The following is a 19,340-nucleotide window of genomic DNA, read 5'->3' on the forward strand; positions in this document are numbered from 1 at the left end:
TTTGAGCAGTGTATATATATATATATATATATTCCTCAGTCTCCTCCTCATCTTATTCTGTGTTGTTTGAAAGGGCTTGATACTTGTTGTGAACTTGCATTATGAAGGTTTTGTTGACAGTTTGGTCCCTCAGCATGCCAACATCAAATCTGGTTGTTCCTTTTGTTTGGTGGTCCTGAACGTTTCAGCTTTAGTTTGATGTTGGCAGTCACAAGATGGTGGTCACTGGCGACATCTGCCCCCCTTCGCACCTTGACGTCCCTCAGCGAACTTCTCCACTTGCCGTTGATCATCAGGTGGTCAATCTGGTTCTTGTGTCTTTCATTAGGAGAGTACCATGTCAGCTTGTGGATATTTTTGTGGGGGAAACAGGCTGCCAGAGACTAACACAAAGGACCAATTTTAAAACAGTTATTTATAAGGCATGTTTTTTTGTTCAACCATTCAGCATATTCTGAAGTAATATCAACAATACACATTATCATTTCAATTTTTGGTATCAATTTCCTTCAGTTTCCTCTTTAACCCCTAAGGTTGATTTCCACGTCCCCGCAGAAATCGAATTAGCATAATAAAAACATCCCCATGAAAGTTTGTCATTTGCAGCTTTTGCATTTGATGCTTCTCAATCCACCGCATCCGCCCATATCACACTGCATCTGTGGTGAAAGTTGACAGAGCTAGAGCGGGGTTTGTCAGACCATGAGACATCCCAAAAATCGGTCTTCTCACAAAATGTTCTGTAGCATTGGAACACTTTGGCCTAAAAACCACTATAACCCCTCTATGGAAAGATGAGACTCTCACGAACACGATGGCGTTCTTCGTAAATTGGTACAGCCAATCTGTCAACTTCTATCTGTAGCAGCCAAACAGTTTGGCCTACACACTAATATGACTCCTCTGTAGAAAGGCGAGACTCTCACGAACACAGACGCCCACAGGCATCACAAACTAGCCGAAGGTCCCCCGGTACCAGTTGAAAAAAATGATTGGAGATGGTTTAGTGCCAAAAATAAGGGTTTAATAACATGTAAAAAAGAACACACTTCAGAACAAACTTCCTTTAGATATCTGTTGTTCCATATTGTGAATCTGTTATTCAATGTGTTCGTATGGCATAATAGCACTGAGGCCAAATACATTTTTTCTTCAAGTAATTAAAAATCAAACATGTTTTTGATACTTCAAGGGGTCGTAAAATTAAAAATCAAATAGCAAAAGGATCCTTGGTATGACCTTTAAAAGAAAATCCATGTAGCTTAGTAGAACTTGGAGGAAACTATGCAAAGCCCACATGTAAAGTGATTCCAGTCAACCTCTTGCATAAGAAACGTCGACATTCATTACATAAAGTAAATTAGGAACAGCTCAGTTTAGAAGGTACTGTCAGTGGATCTGGAGTTCAATTGTTTCCTTACTAGAGAAAAAAAACATCCCGAAAATCAAAAAGAACAGTTTAAAAAAAAACGGAGAACAGAAACGTATTGCTGAAGGATTCGCGGAAGATCCGCTTTGACATTGAAAGGCGATTTCCGAATGAGCCGACATTTGCAGCATTTACTGTGAATGCAGTCTCCGCGAACGTAGGAACACTGCCTTTAAAATGAATTTGAGCTATAACAATACAGATGGAATTGAGCCCTTACATTGGACAATGTATTTTTCTTGTTTCTGTAACACAGAGTTCTTTTGACCAATTTGCCTACAATGAATAACACATCCTCTCCCTCCCCTATTCAGGGTGAGAGAACAATATCACATGAACATCTGCAGAGTCGCAGGGTGATAATAACTGGGAAGCATGATTCGTTTCCGACAGAGATATTAATAGACTGTCAGTAATGAAACAGGCATTAGCCTACAATTATCACACAAAATTACCCATACTGGGACTCTAACTTAAAAGCTGGGCTATCAAAAGAGGATGATAACTTTGTGATTTCTCAATTTACTTTCAACTTGTACAAGACTTGTTGAGGCCTTGTGCATTTTTCCATACATTCTTCTTGTCAGCCATTTTGGTTATAAACTCACTTCGTGAAACACATTTTGAATAAACAAAATGAATGACTTTTCACAGATAGCTTAAGTATATTTACAAGAGACAAGGTTGGAGTGTAAGATCTGAAGCCATTCTTGTGATTATTGTGACTTTGCCATTGTAATTGTTTGTAAGCTTGTGTAGTTAAAAATTAATTTATGATCGTATGCTATCCATTTGTTGCTTGTATGCGGTCCTTTGTATGACATTTTAATATTTGATATTAACCAATGATATTTGGCCACTCTTGGCCATGATTACAGACACCTGTGTCTTTTGACACTATATAAATGAGTCATCCCGCAGTGTTTGTGATTATACCCTGATGAAGACAGCTTGGCTGTCGAAACGTTGGTAATTACATTTTTGCATCTGAGCTCCTAGAGTGTGCGGCTCCCTTTTATTTTGGAGTGTAAAATCCAACACATTTAAAATGTAATTAATTTACATGCCAAATGGACAAATAAATAGCACAGTCAGTATCAGTTATTTGATGTCCAGAATCGTATACAATACTGTAATTGCATCCCTGGATATGAACACAAAAGAAACAAGGCTACCGGAGAACCAACCCTCCAGACCCTTTACACAATTTAGTTCCAAAAGACTCTTATTGATTCAAACTAAACTAGCTCTGTCTATGAGAGCAATATTTAATGCAGTACTACAGAGGCACCGGTGTGTGTAGACAAGTATACATTCTCACCATAGATTTATGTACAGTATACATTTCCCAAAGAACACTATATGATACTATCTTTAAAACATGATGTAGGAAATCTACAGAAATACTCCTCAGAGGGTTTTGTATTCTCAAGAAGTATTATAAAGTAAAAGGGATATTGATGGATATTTTACTGCCACTTAAATAAGCCTGCAATGTTTTTATTGCTGTTGTCCCTCTCCAGGATAAATAGAGCTATAAAAAGCAGCGAGTGACAGGTAGTCTGGGCCAGCCTGACATTTTAGGGAGTCCTGTTAGAGTAGTAAAGATGCCCATATGATATATGCAGCGCTCTGAGGATGCTGAGGACACCAAGAGGAATGCTCATAGAGAGAATTAAGAGAGAGGAAGAAAGGGAAGTGGGGGAAAGAGAGAGGAAGAAAGATGGTTGGGGGGGGGAAGGGAGGGAGATTAAAAGAGAGAGGGGTAATTGATAAGAATAAGACAGAGAACATGACAAAGAGAGAGAGGAGACAGAAAGAGAGAAAGCAGCTGTTGTGTCTTTACTATCATTAAATTGAAGACTTCGTTTTTATCAAAGATTCCTGTAATTAGTATTACGTGATTAAACTGAATAATCATGTAACTGTAATTAACTAGGAAGTCGGGGCACCAAGGAAAGTATTCAGATCTGATCAATAGTCTTCTGATTAATGATTTATTTTACCTCATGTTAGTCTCCTTCCAAACGTCATAAATTGTTGGTTATCTGCAGGAACCCAGTCTTCACTATGAGTCATCCATACATCAATTGTCTTAAATAATTGATTTATTACTAACTAAGTAATTCACAGAAATTCATAAACAAACAAACAAACATGGTAAATGTGGTTACATGAAATGATAGGAGAATATGCACTAGTGGGCTGAACCGGCATGGTGGCTTGTTAAACAAGCCACAATTAAAATGCTAATCCTTTACACATGAACGCTCACTCATTCGGGAACAATTGCAATCAATATATATATTTACACTCAGTGTGTCGTCTTGATCGCTGGTGAAAAGTCTTTCTTTTGTAGAATTGTCCGTCTCTCTCCCTCTCTGTCTTGGTTAAAGGGGATAGTTCAAAGTGACATTCGTTATAGAATGGATGTTTCGGCGGTTGTTGTTCTTCGCGTTCGATGATACCAAATTCCTAGCTGCAGACTAGTAATTAATATCAAAGACTTGTTCTCATTCTGTCGGTATCGATAGTCTAAGAGTTTAACCACGTGGTATGGTTAAAAGATTCAGCAATGGTCCTAATGGAGAAAAACATGGTCTGGTGATAATTTCTCAAAGTTGGGTTTTATTCGGAATGGCAGAAAAGGGCTGTCCCAGGATGTCTGACCCTAACTGGGTTCAGGGGCGGTCCTCTGATTTAGTTCAAATCCAATTCCCTTTTTGAGTTTTCCTTCATTAAACAGTCCAAAATCACATTGTAAAATTGTGTAAACAGTATCATACTCACTCATTCATCTTATACAACAATTAGATGTAAACCCTTTATCTGGGGCTATCATATAAACAACGTTATGGTAATATGGCCACAGTCTCCCATGAGTTTCCCAAGTTGTGACAAACGGACCAGTTCGTAGCTGGATTCTTCACCGATCTTTTACACTTTCTCCGGAACATGAAATTTGTTCGTACCTCGAGTTCTGTGAGGTGGAAGGATTTCCTTTGTCTCCATGAAAGACTACTCTCAATAACTGTGTGTCCATGAGGTCTTCTCAGGAATTTACGACCTCTGACCACAGCAGCCTAGTTGAAGGAGGCAAGGGGGGTGGAAGGGAGAGGGCATGGGGTTGCTATACTCAGAGGCCAACGTCATGACACAGCACAGACAGACAGCTAGCTAGCTGTGATTTCATAGACCCGGTTCAGGCTGAGGTCTGTAGAAGACCTGTCCCGAGGCCAGCCTGCGTTTTAGCTCCTTCCACAGCAGCTCCCTCTCCCTCTGGGAACCCTTCATGAAGCCCCTGTTCTCCTGGGCACGACGGGATAAGTACGGTATCACCTCATTCACCGGCCCGTATGGAACATATTTATAGACCGGGAAACCTGCCTGGCCTGGAGGAGAGAGAGACAGAGGGGAAGAGAATGACATTTATTGGGGCAGCTTTTCAGTACATACCCAAAAAATATTATACTTGGCTAGTGTAATGGAATTAGTGAGTTGGGAATTTATTCAACTTAATCGTGCACTTAAATTTTAGACCACACAAAGTTGAACCAGTAGTATCTTTGCTAGGATGGAGCAAAAGCCTTCACATCCTGTGTCTCCCCAGCACCTCAGTTGATCATCCCTGATTTAGTTCAATACAATGTCTTTGATTGACAAACTAGTGCTGTGAGCCAACACCAGTCATGGACAATTTGTCAATAAAGTGTCAGTGCAAGTCCCAGAACTCCATATGTGCACAATGCAGGGTCATGAGGTTCCATGTGTCAACACAAATAACTGACTGCTATTGGGAAATACCAATACAAATCCTATGGAATCTAAACAGGGCCAAAAGGCCATCAAATCAGCAGTGCTCTGTGAGGTCAGAGAGCTCTGTCTGTCCCTGCATCCCAATAATCTGTCCTGTAGGCATGGGAAGTGCAAACTTGGACCATTGGGAAGCTAACCAATCAATCAATTAACCAATCAGTCAGTCAGTCTCACCCAATGGGAAGCTGATTTGGTCACACATGCCCAGCAGCTGTCCAAAGTACACCTTGTTCTCCGTGGGAGTCAGGCCCAACTCATTCATCCTGTGTCAACAAGAGGAAAAGGAAAATTATAAGTATAAGTTATATTTGTATGGTATGTGATAGTGACGAAGACACAGTCTATGAAACTAAGAGATGAGGTATAGAGACTTCCTTTGGACACATTTTGTTACTGTATGTGCAAACAACTCTAGCTGCACTAATGGTGAAAGGGACACGTTAGCTTTACACACACAGTTGGAGTCATTAAAAGTCGTTTTTCAACCACTCCACAAATTTCTTGTTAACAAACTATAGTTTTGGCAAGTTGGTTAGGATATCTACTTTGTGCCTAACACAAGTAATTTTTCCAAAAACTGTTTACAGATTATTTCACTGTATCACAATTCCAGTGGGTCAGAAGTTTACATACACTAAATTGACTGTGCCTTTAAACTGCTTGGAAAATTCCATGAAATTATGTCATGGCTTAAGAAGCTTCTGATAGGCTAATTGATATCATTTGAGTCAATTGGAGGTGTACCTGTGGATGTATTTGTGAAAGGCCTACCTACAAACCCAGTGCCTCTTTGCTTGCCATCATGGGGAAATAAAAATAAATCAGCCAAGACCTCCACAAGTCTGGTTCATCCTTGGGAGCAATTTCCAAATGCCTGAAGGTACCACGTTCATCTGTACAAACAATAGTACGCAAGTATAAACACCATGGGACTGCGCAGCTGTCATATCGCTCAGGAAGAAGACGCGTTCTGTCTCCTAGAGATGAACATATTTTGGTGCGAAAAGTGCAATCCCAGAACAGCAAAGGACCTTGTGAAGATGCTGGAGGAAACAGGTACCAAAGTATCTATATCCACAGTAAAACGAGTTCTATAATTGACATAACCTGAAAGGCCGCTCAGCAAGAAAGAAGCCACTACTCCAAATCCGCCATAAAAATGCCAGACTACGGTTTGCAACTGCACATGGGTAAAGATTGCACGTTTTGGAGAAATGTCCTCTGGTCTGATGAAAGAAAAATTGAACTGTTTGGCCATAATGACCATCGCTATGTTTGGAGGAAAAAGGAGGAGGCTTGAGTGTATGTAAACTTCTGACCCACTGGGTATGTGATGAAAGAAATAAAAGCTGAAATAAATCTCTCTCAACTATTATTCTGACATTTCACATTCTTAAAATAAAGTGGTGATCCTAACTGACCTAAAACAGGGAATCTTTACTAGGATTAAATGTCAGGAATTCTGAAAAACTGAGTTTAAATGTATTTGGCTAAGGTGTATGTAAACTTCCGACTTCAACTGTACAGTCGTGGCCAAACGTTTTGAGAATGACACAAATATTAATTTCCACAAAGTTTGCTGCTTTGGTGTCTTTAGATATTTTTGTCAGATGTTACTATGGAATACTCAAGTATAATTACAAGCATTTCATAAGTGTCAAAGCCTTTGACAATTACATGAAGTTGATGCAAAGAGTCAATATTTGCAGTGTTGACCATTCTTTTTTCAAGACCTCTGCAATCCGCCCTGGCATGCTGTCAAATAACTTCTGGGCCACTGACTGATGGCAGCCCATTCTTGCATAATCAATGCTTGGAGTTTGTCAGAATTTGTGGGTTTTTGTTTGTCCACCCACCCCTGTTCGTCACAAAACTGTTCCTGGATGGTTGGAAGAAGTTGCTCTCGGAGGATGTGTTGGTACCATTCTTTATTCATGGCTGTGTTCTTAGGCAAAATTGTGAGTGAGCCCACTCCCTTGGCTGAGAAGCAACCCCAAGCATGAATGGTCTCTGGATGCTTCACTGTTGGCATGACACAGGACTGATGGTAGCGCTCACCTTGTATTCTCCGGACAAGCTTTTTTCCAGATGCCCCAAACAATCGGAAAGGGGATTCATCAGAGAAAATGACTTTACCCCAGTCCTCAGCAGTCCAATCCCTGTACCTTTTGTAGAATATCAGTCTGTCCCTGATGTTTTTCCTGGAGATAAGTTGCTTCTTTGCTGCCCTTCTTGACACCAAGCCATCCTCCAAAAGTCTTTGCCTCACTGTGCATGCAGATGCACTCACACCTGCCTGCAGCCATTTCTGAGCAAGCTCTGTACTGGTGGTGCCCCGATCCCGCAACGGAATCAACTTTAGGAGACGGTCCTGGAGCTTGCTGGACTTTCTTGTGCGGCCTGAAGCCTTCTTCACAACAATTGGAACCGCTCTCCTTGAAGTTTTTGATGATCCGATAAATGGTTGATTTAGGTGCAATCTTACTGGCAGCAATATCCTTGCCTGTGAAGACCATTTTGTGCAAAGCAAAGATGACGGCACGTGTTTCCTTGCAGGTAACCATGATTGACAGAGGAAGAACAATGATTCCAAGCACCACCCTCCTTTTGAAGTTTCCAGTCTGTTATTCAAACTCAATCAGCATTGTAGCGGTATTTATTAGAGAGGGGTAAAGAAAGATTTTGTTCGGGCGCCAGGCAGGTATTAACCATGCCAAAAGTAAAAGAGTAGAATAGAGAGAGTACCACTACCAGACCCACACACATCAGCAGAAGAGACTGCCTAGAGTGTAGCCTGTTTACCAGATAGCCAGTGGAGAGAAAAGAGAATACACACCATATAAAACCCACATCACAGCACAGGGGTAACCCCAATAAGAATACCTCATACAATAATACTAATAATGGCAGAGCAATTTAACAGCAACGTCATACAAGAACGAACCCAGTCATCAACAGAGGATTTGCAATAATCTGTATTATCTTCCAGTGGATGAGTGCAGAGGGTATGAATGTGGGGGGTGTTCATAGACACAACAAAGGCCTCAAAAATGTCCACAATCTTCTCGGCCACATGTCATTAGTACACCTCACCTCAATACAGTTCACATAACAATACACAACTTGCAAGCAACCTCCCTTTTAACTAAAATGTCCACCCAAATACTTCTGGCCGGGCAATAATAGTCCAGCTCTAATGAACTTCAATGGGAAGTGCATTTGAAAAATAGAGAGTCTGTTGCAGGGTAATGCACTGGAACGATAGAGGGAAGAGAAAGAGAGAGAGAAAAAGAGATCTTAGCTGTGGTCTTCAGGCATGCCGGTGTACTGTCTGACTGTCCGATGGTTTGTATGTTAAAGCTTCGCAACAATGTTGCTACTAATCCATGCGATCCATAACGGGAGCGGGCCCAAACAAAAACAACCATGACCTAAAGCGATCACACCGATGATTGAGTTAAATACTTGATAAACTACACACGCTGAAAACAAACAAAACTTCTGCAGCCCAGCAGACACAATCAAACTGTCGCGCCACCCAAGAGGGAGGGACTTTGCAATTAATTGCAATTCATCTGAGCACTCTTCATAACATTCTGGAGTATATGCAAATTGCCATCATACAAACTGAGGCAGCAGACTTTGTGAAAATTAATATTTGTGTCATTCTCAAAACTTTTGGCCATGAATGTACATAGTATATGCTTTAAACATGAGAAAAACTCTATAGAAATGCAATAACTACGTGTGTTAGAGTTTGAGCAGGAAAACTTGGCAGAGAGCCATCCTCAGTGTGTCTGTGTCAAGCTAAGGCCATGCAGTGCAGTAATGAGACTTGCCTCCTGAGGGTGTGCTTCACTGTGTCCTCATTGTGAGAAGCAACCATGACATTGGCATTTCTGTTCAGTACAATCTCATCGAGGATGTAGTCTAGACACCTTACAGAGTACAGACATGACAGACATGTTAAGTAAACTACAGTTATCCTAGCGGTTAAGAGCGTTGGGACAGTAACTGAAAGGTTGTAGTTTGAATCACTGAGCCGACTAGGTGAAAAATTGGTTGATGTGCCCCTGAGCAAGGCACTTAACCCTAGACGCTCCTGTAAGTCGTTCTGGATAAGAGTGTCTGCTGAATGACTAAAATAAAAAAATACAAACCAAAATGCTCTCTGTGTGAAACGATGTTACACAGCTGTTACTGAAAAATTCCTCATAGTGCTCTACTTTTGGTCAAGTCGGAGAGTTTACTTTATAGGTCATTCAGCATTTTAACAGGTTCTTAAAAACAATTGCTATTCAATACGAATTGAAGAATGTTTTAAGTACAGTATTTATTTAAGCACAGTGAGTAACTAAATAAGCACATCCATCCCTTACTTGTGGTACATCATGTTAGTGGTCTCATAGTCAGGGTTGATGGGGTCCTCGTATCCGATCTCCTCCGCTCTGCTCCTCTCCTGGTACATATAAGCCCCACGCACCAGCTTGGCCCCAAAAAACCATCCCTCACGCCTCGACAACTCAACATCCATGGTCACAATATCATAGGCCTCCTACAATGGTAGAGAAAGCGAGAGGAAGGAAGTAAAGGAGGGATATTAGGGACACCGGTCATCTGTATAATAATGGCGTATAAGCTGTTTATGATAAAACCTTCAAATGATGTGTTTCAGAGAGCTGCTGGTAAGACATGACTACATGTAAGAGCATAGAAACTCAGCGACTGGGTCTCTAGTATCCTCAGCTCCCAGGCTTCAACTTCCTTGTGATGTGACAAACAAGACTTGGAAGGATGGCAACGTAATGGGTTCCTAACCTTGAGGTAGCACTGGTAGGTGTTGAAGATGACAGGTTTCCCTCTATTGTAGATCCTCTGCATCTCCACAGTCAGTGTGCTGATGGCAGGCTGGAAGTAGGTCTGCTCTGCATCCACCATCAGACGAACACTGTGCTCCTCTGCATGCTGCAACACAGACAGCCAGAACAGGTGAGTTCCACTTCAATCCACACATGAGCTCAGAGCTTTTCTCAATAAACCAAGGAAACTGAACTGGTAGCTAATTATGAGATGATGAGATGACCTGGCGTGATGTAACGTGACATAGCATAACATTGCTGAAGACAACATAAGCATGGTTTCATATAGTATTTTGACCTCCCTGTGTTTACATTGGCAAGTACGTCCAGCCTCTGGAGCATCCTCTTCATCTGTTTCTCCTCCTCCTCTGTGAACTTATTGAGCAGGGGCTCCAGCTGACCAGTCTGGACAAACAAAGAAAGGAGAGCCTAAAATACCTTACCTGAGGCTCAATGAATCACACTGTCTGAGCTAACACTGGAGACAGCCCACACACACAGAGACCTGAGGGCCTTTACCTTCAACAGGCTGGCTTTGTCTAAGCTAAGATAAGTAAGTATTAACACACGGCCTCAAGCCTTCTCACACCGCTGAGGTGTGTGGTTATTCCTTGGAATTGCACAGCTGTCATGTGTTAATGCTTACATAGGGAATGGCGTGCCAATTCAAACCATTTCAGGCCCAGTGAGTCACAAGAGGTGTAACTCTTTTCAAACATTCTTTCACCATTCTGGGATCAACTCTAAACTGAATGGTCAATCTTATCAACGTATTTACTCAAACAATTGACAGGGTTTGGAGGTGTTTACAGAACCAGTTGAGTTTGAAACCAAGTGGTATCACTTTCGTTGCCATTGCCGTGCCTTGCTTACCTCTAAATTTGGGACAACCAGCAGATCTGATATCTTTATTCTGTCGTCGATCAGGCTGTTCCAGTCCAGCCTGTCAATGGTTCTGAAGGGGCACAGAGAGAGACCGCTTTTAGTAAGTCAAATATAGTTGTTGTAAGGGGCTTTTTCAACAAAGTATGCAAGGGCAATTATTCTACTGCTTTATGGCTCAATACAGTTTCTCGAACGAGAGGTATTATTTTTTACCCTGATCCTTGTTTCTCTCCAGTGAACCAGCCATGGAAGTCACCTGTGGCCCCCAACGTGGTCATAAACTCCTGTATGGACAAATAGGCATTTTTGACCGTGTATACATAGTACGACATTGTTATCTCAATGGATCAAACCTATACATAAGTCATTATAAACCTTAAAGAACAGCAACTGTGTTCTCAGGGTTGGGTAGGTTACTTTCTAAATATAATCCGTTACGGTTGCTAGTTACCTTCCAAATATTGTAACTTTTGGATTACCCAAACTCAGTAACACAATCTGTTTACGTTCAGTTACTTTTAGCTTGCTTTCCACTTAAGAGGCATTAGAAGAAGACAAAAATGAATATGACCAATTGAATGGCATTTATTGCAGACTAAATACATTTGAGAGTTTACACAGCTGGCCATAAATGGATGTTGCATTTTACTTTATGGGTTGGTTATGTAGGCTTCTTCTGACCCACTGCTTTCTACTACAGATAATGATACAAGTAGGCCATGTATTCACATTAAAAAACAAAGTCTGTCAGATGTCCTGTCGTTCCAATTAATTAATACCCCTTGATCTTCAAGACTTGGAAATATAGATTAGTCAAAATGTTTTACCTGAACTTAACCCAAACACTAAGGACTTAATAACCTACTCTGTTGTTTATGTTTTGTTGTCATGGAGGACTGGTCATTGCTTCAAGTTGAAAAAGAAATGTTGCGCTCATGTAAAGGCATGCTTTGAGCACTACTGAAAAGTGCAATTCGCATGTGACAAATGAAAACCATATGCTGCATTTGGTATTGGCCAATTGCTTACATTTTTGTTGGTGACACTTTGATATGCGGATAATTTGCAGCTGTTTGGGATAATTCTATCAAAAGTGTGCAAGTCTGAGCATGTGTCTGTTTTCTTTATCAGCATGAATTAGATTGAGCAATAAAAGCCCCACTTAAACTAAACTAGTTTTTGACAGTATTGAACACAATACCACAGGGAGTTTAGAAAGGAGAAACTCCCTCAAACTTTTATTCAATAGGCTGGGAACCGCACTAAAGCTGTTTCAAGAGCGCATTTTTCACTGACTGTCCACTGGTCACAAAAACAGTGATTGATAAGCAGCTTAACCTTCTTAAATTCTACCATTATTGGGTTAAAATACACACACACACACATATATATATATATATATATATATATATATATATATATATATATATATATATATATATATATGTGTGTGTGTGTATTTTGTATTTTAACCCATATATATATATATATATATATATATTGGTGAACTGCGAACCCCAACAACCACAATCTGTAAGGCGCACAGACACACACATATACACACACACACACGGTAACATATACACTATACACACATACACATGGATTTTGTGTTTTAGATATGTGATAGTAGAGTAGTGGCCTGAGGGCACACACTTAATGTGTTGTGAAATCTGTTGTGAAATATAATGGCATGTTTTAAATGATATACAATTGCCTTAAGTTTGCTAGACCCAGGAAGAGTAGATGCTGCCTTGGCAACAGCTAATGGGGATCTGTAATAAATACAAATACAAATAGGTAAATGAGAGCAGCAGTGTGATTCACATCAATGTGCTATGTAGATATAAATAATAAGTGATATCCACCACTGCTGTTGTCCTTAACTCCAAGTGTTTATTCAAGTTTGATAATCTTTTGATGCCGACAGCAGTCGGCAGACATAGCTTGGACTGTAGGAAGACATTGGAAGACATAGCTTGGACTGTAGCCTACAAAACCTATTCCTATTTTACTGCGATCCATAAAACGCGTTTGTTGTGTCATCATAGTGTCACACCCTGATCTGTTTCACCTGTCCTTGTGCTTGTCTCCACCCCCTTCAAGTTGTCGACCATCTTCCCCATTATCCCTTGGGTATTTTTACCTGTGTTTTCTGTCTGTCTGCACTAGTTCATCTTGTTTGCCAAGTCAACCAGCGTTTTTTTCTCTCAGCTCCTGTTTTTCCCCAGTCTCTCTTTTTCTCGTCCTCCTGGTTTTGACCCTTGCCTGTCTTGACTCTGAGCCTGCCTAACCACTCTACCTGCCCCTGACCTCGAGCCTGCCTGCTGCCCTGTACTATTTTGGACTCCGCCCTGGCTATAAACTCTTTCCTGTCCCCGACCTGCCTTTTGTCTATCCCTTGGACTATAATAAATATCAGAGCTCAAACCATCTGCCTCCTGTGTCTGCATCTGGGTCTCGCCTTGTGTCGTTATAAATAGTGGTCTCTGACTTGTAGCCAGACTCGCTCACGCCGAACAAATTTAAACTTGCGCCTTTTTTCAATTCTGATTTGAATGTCATTGTCAAGTACTCCCTCTCCGGCCTCTAGGTCATCAGGCTTCTGATAATCCCGCACACCTGTCACCATCGTCAAGCGCACCAGCGCCTCATGACACTTACCTGGACTCCATCACCTCCTTGATTATCTTCCCTATATCTGTCACTCCCCTTGGTTCTTTCCTCAGGTGTTATTGACTCTGTTCTTGTGTCTCGGCGTACTGCCTTATGTTAGTGTTGTGTTCTTGGTTTTGTTGTTTTATTAAAATGTTTCACCTGCACCTGCTTTCGACTCACCGCCCCATCATTACAGAATAACACCTCACCCAAGGGAAGCATCAGGGAGTGTTTCTTTTTGTGTGCTAGTGTAAATGATATTGGGTCCGGGAGCCGCTACAGGCTCTCATGCCTCAGCCAGATGGCCAGGCTCCCCTGCCTCAGCCGGTCTGACAGGCTCTCGCACCCCAGCAGTCTCGACAGGTTCCCGTGCCACAGCCGACGTGACAGGTTCCCGCGCTTCAGCAGGGGTAACCGGTCAGCTCCTGATCCCCGGGTTCATCCCCTTTGTCGGCGTCCTGCGGCTGGATCCGCGCGTCAGGGAGGGGGTACTGTCACGTATACCCCTCTCCGTCCTCTAGGTCATCAGGCTGCTGATTATCCTGCACATCTGTTGCCATCGTCGAGAGCACCAGCGCCTCATGACACTCACCTGGACTCTATCACCTCCTTGATTATCTTCCCTATATCTGTCACTCCCCTTGGTTCTTTCCTCAGGTGTTATTAACGGTTTCATGTCGGTGCGTTGTTTGTGTTTCGTGTTTATTTTTTGGTTTATTTATTAAAACACTTGCTTCACGACTCTCAGCGCACTCGTTACAGTCATTGAGAAAACGTTCTTTCTGAATTGAAAAGTAATCCTATAAGTAGTCATCTAGTTTTTCAAAAGTATCTGTAAGCTGATTACAATATTTTTGCTGGTAACGGAACCGTTACTCCCCAACCCTGTGTGTTCTGTGTACCTGTAGTGGCTGCAGCTCTAGCCTCTGCTCCAGAGCCTCCATGCCATCTCTCCCCTGCTGTGCCGCCAGGAAGCTGAAGAAACGCTTCCATTTCACCAGCACCTCCGAGAACTGGAGCTATAGAGGTAGAGAGCAAAATACAAGCATTATAGCACTTTACCAGAGTCAACTATCAGCTAAGTGTGTGTTACACATTGATATTGAATGAGGTGAGTTCCCCCTTAACTACCAGGAACTGAGGTCGTCCCAGTGCAGTCATCTTGATGGCAGAGAAGCCATCCACTGAGCTCCCACCTGAATGAAGGTTGATAGGTCACACATGCTCAGTGTAAGCCACACTAATATCAATCAAAAACAGCTATATATAAATTCATGGGAATAGGAAGCTGATGCATTTTGCATAATGTTGTCTAAACAGTAAGGATACATAGAGGGATATTTTTGCTGAGTACTAATTACGGTCTTGAGATTATGAGTGTCCTTTAGTGAGTGTTATGATGCCAAGGAACTACAAATTGGTACATGGTAATTACTATTATTACTATTAGTCACTGAATAAAAAACTCCATCCCAACCGCCCAGCCTTTTTGTATTGTTTATATCCACAGGTGTACCAGATGCTTTGATACACTTTAGGAAGGTCTCCATGTGTTGGTCACATTTGGCCTCATCAGAGTAGAAGTATGTCCTGGCGCCGGTCACTCCCCCTCGACGGTCCCCAAACTGTTGGTGAGCCTTATACTGCTTTTCTCTGTGGTCCATGCCTGCAGGGGGAAGCAAACACATCAGCATTCCTCCCTATTGCAACCAGTTGCATCATATAGTTTGGGCTCAAATGAGAGCAAAAAAACACAAGGACGGACTTACTCATGCCTTCTTTCTCTGTAGCAGACACACATGAGCTAACAATGAGAAAAGAGAGGAGAATTTATTAATTTGTTATGGACACAAAGTTTAATATTATAGTGTTATGGGCACAAAGTATATTCAGATATCTCTCTCTACACACACACACACACACATTCAATTCCTTGGTGACCACAACTCAATCCCCGTTCCACTTCTAGAAATAAACACCATTCTATGAACCATATTGCCCTTGAGGCACAAGCCAGTGTATATAGCACACATCTACCCACAGGTGGCCCCAGATTGACTGAAGCTGAGCTGTCTCCCTGCCAATGTTTTGACCTTCCTGAAAGGGCACTCAGACACACTACACCATCACAGATCACAGGACACAAGGGCTGACGTCACAGGACACTATATTGGGTATTTTGGTGGTTATTGGTGCTAGGTTTGGTGGGTTTTTGGACGTCACTGTCAGTGCGTTTAAACAGAAGGAGGTTGAATGGTATGATGACATGTCTGGACTGTAAGTGCCAGACGTTTTACATGCTTGGGATGGAACTGTAAATGTCTGAGTGACCTTTTGGTTGTTGGTTTGCATATTTGTGTGTACATGTATGAGCTTGTGAAGCCTCTATACTTTTCTATTTTATTCTCCTGGAAGGCCAAGCGTTCCTGTTGTTTGTGTCCTACTCTAGCTGATCAGTGCGATTCTCTTTGGAGGATCATAGAAGTGCATGTCAAGCACGAACGTTACTATAGCAGTCGTCTTGCATCAAAGTAGACTAGCTACCTTTCCCTAGCGTATGCCTTGCAGGTCAGTTTTTTTTTTACCAACAGAGAGGCCTGACTGAGACTTTGATGGCCATGTCTTTTGATGGCAGACAAAGTAAAGACAAAGGAGAAAATTAAGCAGAGCAATGAAGTGACTGTATGTGTATTGAGAGAGAGAGAGAGAGAGAGAGAGAGAGTCCTTTGGCAGCATGTTCCTCTCTCTCTCTCAATACAATTTCAATTTAAGCGGCTTTATTTATCTCTCTCACTGGACTAAATGCCGACCAAATGTCTTATTTATTTATTTATTTATAAGTATATAACCTCAAAGTTAAAGTTGTCCTTCAAAGAGGGGTCAGGAAACTAAGCTAAGAAGAAAAACAAATGTTCTTAGCATAACTATCTCACAGTGTGAGTACATAGTGCCATTATCTCACACATCAAAACTACAGCTCTCCTCAGAGAGAACGGTTGTGTAAGTTTTTCCTGGCCTGTCATACAGGCTTATATCAGAGCTGGGATCAACTCATGTGACAGAATTCCTGAAGAGTGAGTTCTGAGAGGCCAGCCAATCCACCGAGGAGGGCCTTGACCAAACCGACCAATGGGGTCTGGACAGACTAGTGTTTACATCCTAAGAGGGATATCAAATTATAGCATGTCCCTGGCTTCAAACGAGGGGAAAATCATACTTGTGGTCATTCACTCTGGTTAGATTTGGATGCCTTTGATTTTATACAAAATAAGGAAATTACATTAGTTTGGGGAACTAAATCTGTATGTGTGAAAAATAGAACTTTGTTTGCTTAAAACAATGCTTGTGTGCTTTCAGAAGTGAATAACACAGAACTGCAGTACTTTCTATATTCCCTAATCCTTATCGAATACCTAACTGATGACAGGAAATGCATTCATCACATTCATCACCACTCATATTCCTTCTGATTAAGTTGTGGAACAGCATTTTATATAGGTTAGAAACACAATGTTTAGGGTAATAAGCAATTTACTTACTCCATCTCTTTAGTCACTGCATCCTCTTGTGTGAGGTCCTCCTCTACACTGTAGTCCAGGACAGAGCCCACTCCGAAGGCCCTGTTCTTTTGAATCAGAGACTTGATGGACTTGTGGTCCTCTCCCGCCACAAACTGGCCATAGAATGTCATCTTCATAAACTGCTCAAATGCCTTCTTTCCCAGTAGGAACTTACTGATATCCATCAGCTAAGAAAAAAAGGGAAATGCATTTAGAGCTCGTTTCAAGCTGTAGCGCTGTGAGGATCTGCGGTATAGCGCGATTTAAATGAAAGCGTTTACAGTGAATGCAGTCCCCGCAAACAAGTAAACATTTCCTTTAAATTTCGTTCACGCCATTTACTTGTGTGGCCAATAATTGTGTGGTAATAATGGCAATAAAGCCTTTATAAATGATACATAACATTGTTATAGCATTTGCCATGAACACCGTCTTTTTCAGTTTTTGGACATTTCACTGAGGTGAGAACCTCAAGATGACAGTAAACAGTGGGAGGAGGGCCGGGCAAGTCAGGCACAGTTATGTTCTATAAGAGGGAGTAATTCCACACTCTAAATAGACCGCTTGGTGGTAACGTTATCTAGGGATAGGCACACAGCATACTAGGCAGACGACAGATTTACTGGAAGAGAGGTAATAGATTCCTCGCTGCCTGCACCTGTATGCACACCCTTTAGGCGAACTGAATGTTAAACAAACTTTGTTTATGTTTTCTTATACCGCTTCAAATAAGAGTTCCCTCACTGGAGAAATAATTCCAATTGTATTCTGTTTCTTATATATTCTATAAAATGCAGATTGTCCTGCCTTTAGAAAGTCATTTGGGCCTTCTGTGTTGTCTTCTATTATAAGTCAGCATCCTTCTAAAGGACAGACAGATCAGCATGTGAAACCACCACAGCAGGACGTAGAGCGACACATGATCACATGCAGTAAAGTTTCTCTAATACAGTTTGTGTGTCTCGCCGACTTGAGCTTCTCAGTAACAAAACAAATACAAGCTTAATGCAGATTCAGCACACAGATATTATACCATACCTCCTTGTTCTTATCAACCAAAAGGTCATAGGAGCACAGTTTGAAAACCACCAAACTTCTGAGCAGTTCTAAATTGTCTTTACTCTTGTATGCTTCCTGTGTCAGCTCAAAGTCAATAGAGATCTTTGGTGAGGAGGAAGCATTTCTGCTTTTCCTTGAAGAGTAGGACTCTCTGTTGGTGACATCCTGGCCTGCCTGAGTTGAGGCGACAGTGGACTGTGCTCTTCGGTTAGAAAGGGTATTCAGTCTTCTGACGTTTATATCCACGCCTGCCCGAGTAAGGGCTGGTACAGTTTTGACATAAGACATGAGTTTTGAGGTGCTGCGTTGGTCTCAGCGGAACTAACTAAGCAGGTGAGCGCAGCATCGATTGTGGGCTGTTTAAAATTAGTTTCGCATTTATCTGCCACACGTATTCGTATCTACTCCGTTCATGCATATTTATAGTAGTTTAATTCTGAAGTACCGGTTGGTGGGGAAAACCCTGACGCATGCATATTGATTTTGACGTAATAGGTTAATTTCGACACGTCTTTATTTGGCCAAGACTTTAAGGTGGACTTGGGCGCGCAAGACTATCAATCTGTCCCCTGTCATGAAATCTTGTGGAATAGTGATTTTTTTGTGTAGGCCTAATTTTGCACCTTCAATATCAGGAAAAAATAGTACTACTATTGTATTGAAAAACTATGGCCATATACTAATAACCCACAGTCCTCTCTGTGGTTATTTTGCCAGTTCATTTAATGAAACAGACGGGGGAGCCATTGCTGTGCAAAAGTATAGCCTAATGGTATTCTTTCTGTCAAATTCCCATACAATGAAGTTGGCATAAAATATAAAATTGGGGCTATTGATTGGGACTAACGTTCATCTTACAAAAATGTCAATAAATACATTTGATTCTTGATATAATTACTCTTATTCTTATAAAATTGGTATTTGTATTACTCTCTAATTTGTCTATTTTTATATTAAAGAATTACGTGTCTTGGTGTCCCAATTTGCCAGTGTCGACAGCAAAAAATTCATCTTAGGACAATCATCCATTCTATCATCCATTCTGTGTCAGAAAATGTCCCACTTTACCAATAC

General features: G+C 41.4%; 1 protein-coding gene across 2 annotated transcripts; it reads right to left on the reverse strand.

Annotated features, from left to right (window-relative positions):
* Positions 1 to 4,133: 4,133 nt before the first annotated feature.
* On the reverse strand, positions 4,134 to 18,663 carry LOC112248852 (proline dehydrogenase 1, mitochondrial). 2 transcript variants are annotated; one of them, XM_024418205.2, is made up of 14 exons: positions 18,246 to 18,661; positions 17,187 to 17,395; positions 15,417 to 15,451; positions 15,164 to 15,313; positions 14,779 to 14,843; positions 14,550 to 14,666; positions 11,203 to 11,273; positions 10,978 to 11,059; positions 10,417 to 10,509; positions 10,064 to 10,210; positions 9,625 to 9,800; positions 9,085 to 9,183; positions 5,420 to 5,508; positions 4,136 to 4,821 (listed from the first exon to the last, which is right to left on the reverse strand). In XM_024418205.2, exons 1-14 carry the CDS (start codon positions 18,552 to 18,554, stop codon positions 4,619 to 4,621), a joined length of 1,845 nt encoding a protein of 614 aa, XP_024273973.2. In that variant the 5' UTR covers positions 18,555 to 18,661; the 3' UTR covers positions 4,136 to 4,618. The 2 variants fall into 2 exon arrangements, with proteins under 2 accessions (XP_024273974.2, XP_024273973.2); XM_024418206.2 differs by lacking the exon at positions 9,085 to 9,183 and having other exon boundaries at positions 4,134 to 4,821; positions 18,246 to 18,663.
* Between the last annotated feature and the right edge of the window lie 677 nt (positions 18,664 to 19,340).

This window comes from Oncorhynchus tshawytscha, linkage group LG04, assembly GCF_018296145.1.
Source record: "Oncorhynchus tshawytscha isolate Ot180627B linkage group LG04, Otsh_v2.0, whole genome shotgun sequence".
NCBI classification, from domain to species: domain Eukaryota; kingdom Metazoa; phylum Chordata; class Actinopteri; order Salmoniformes; family Salmonidae; genus Oncorhynchus; species Oncorhynchus tshawytscha.

Coding starts and splice junctions, on each gene's coding strand:
- LOC112248852 (XM_024418205.2), bottom strand. CDS start 18,554: ATGTCTTATGTCAAAACTGTACCAGCCCTTACTCGGGCAGGCGTGGAT. Junction 14,844..15,163: donor AAAGTGTATCAAAGCATCTG/GTACACCTGTGG, acceptor ACCTTCATTCAG/GTGGGAGCTCAGTGGATGGC. Junction 9,184..9,624: donor ACTAACATGATGTACCACAA/GTAAGGGATGGA, acceptor GTACTCTGTAAG/GTGTCTAGACTACATCCTCG.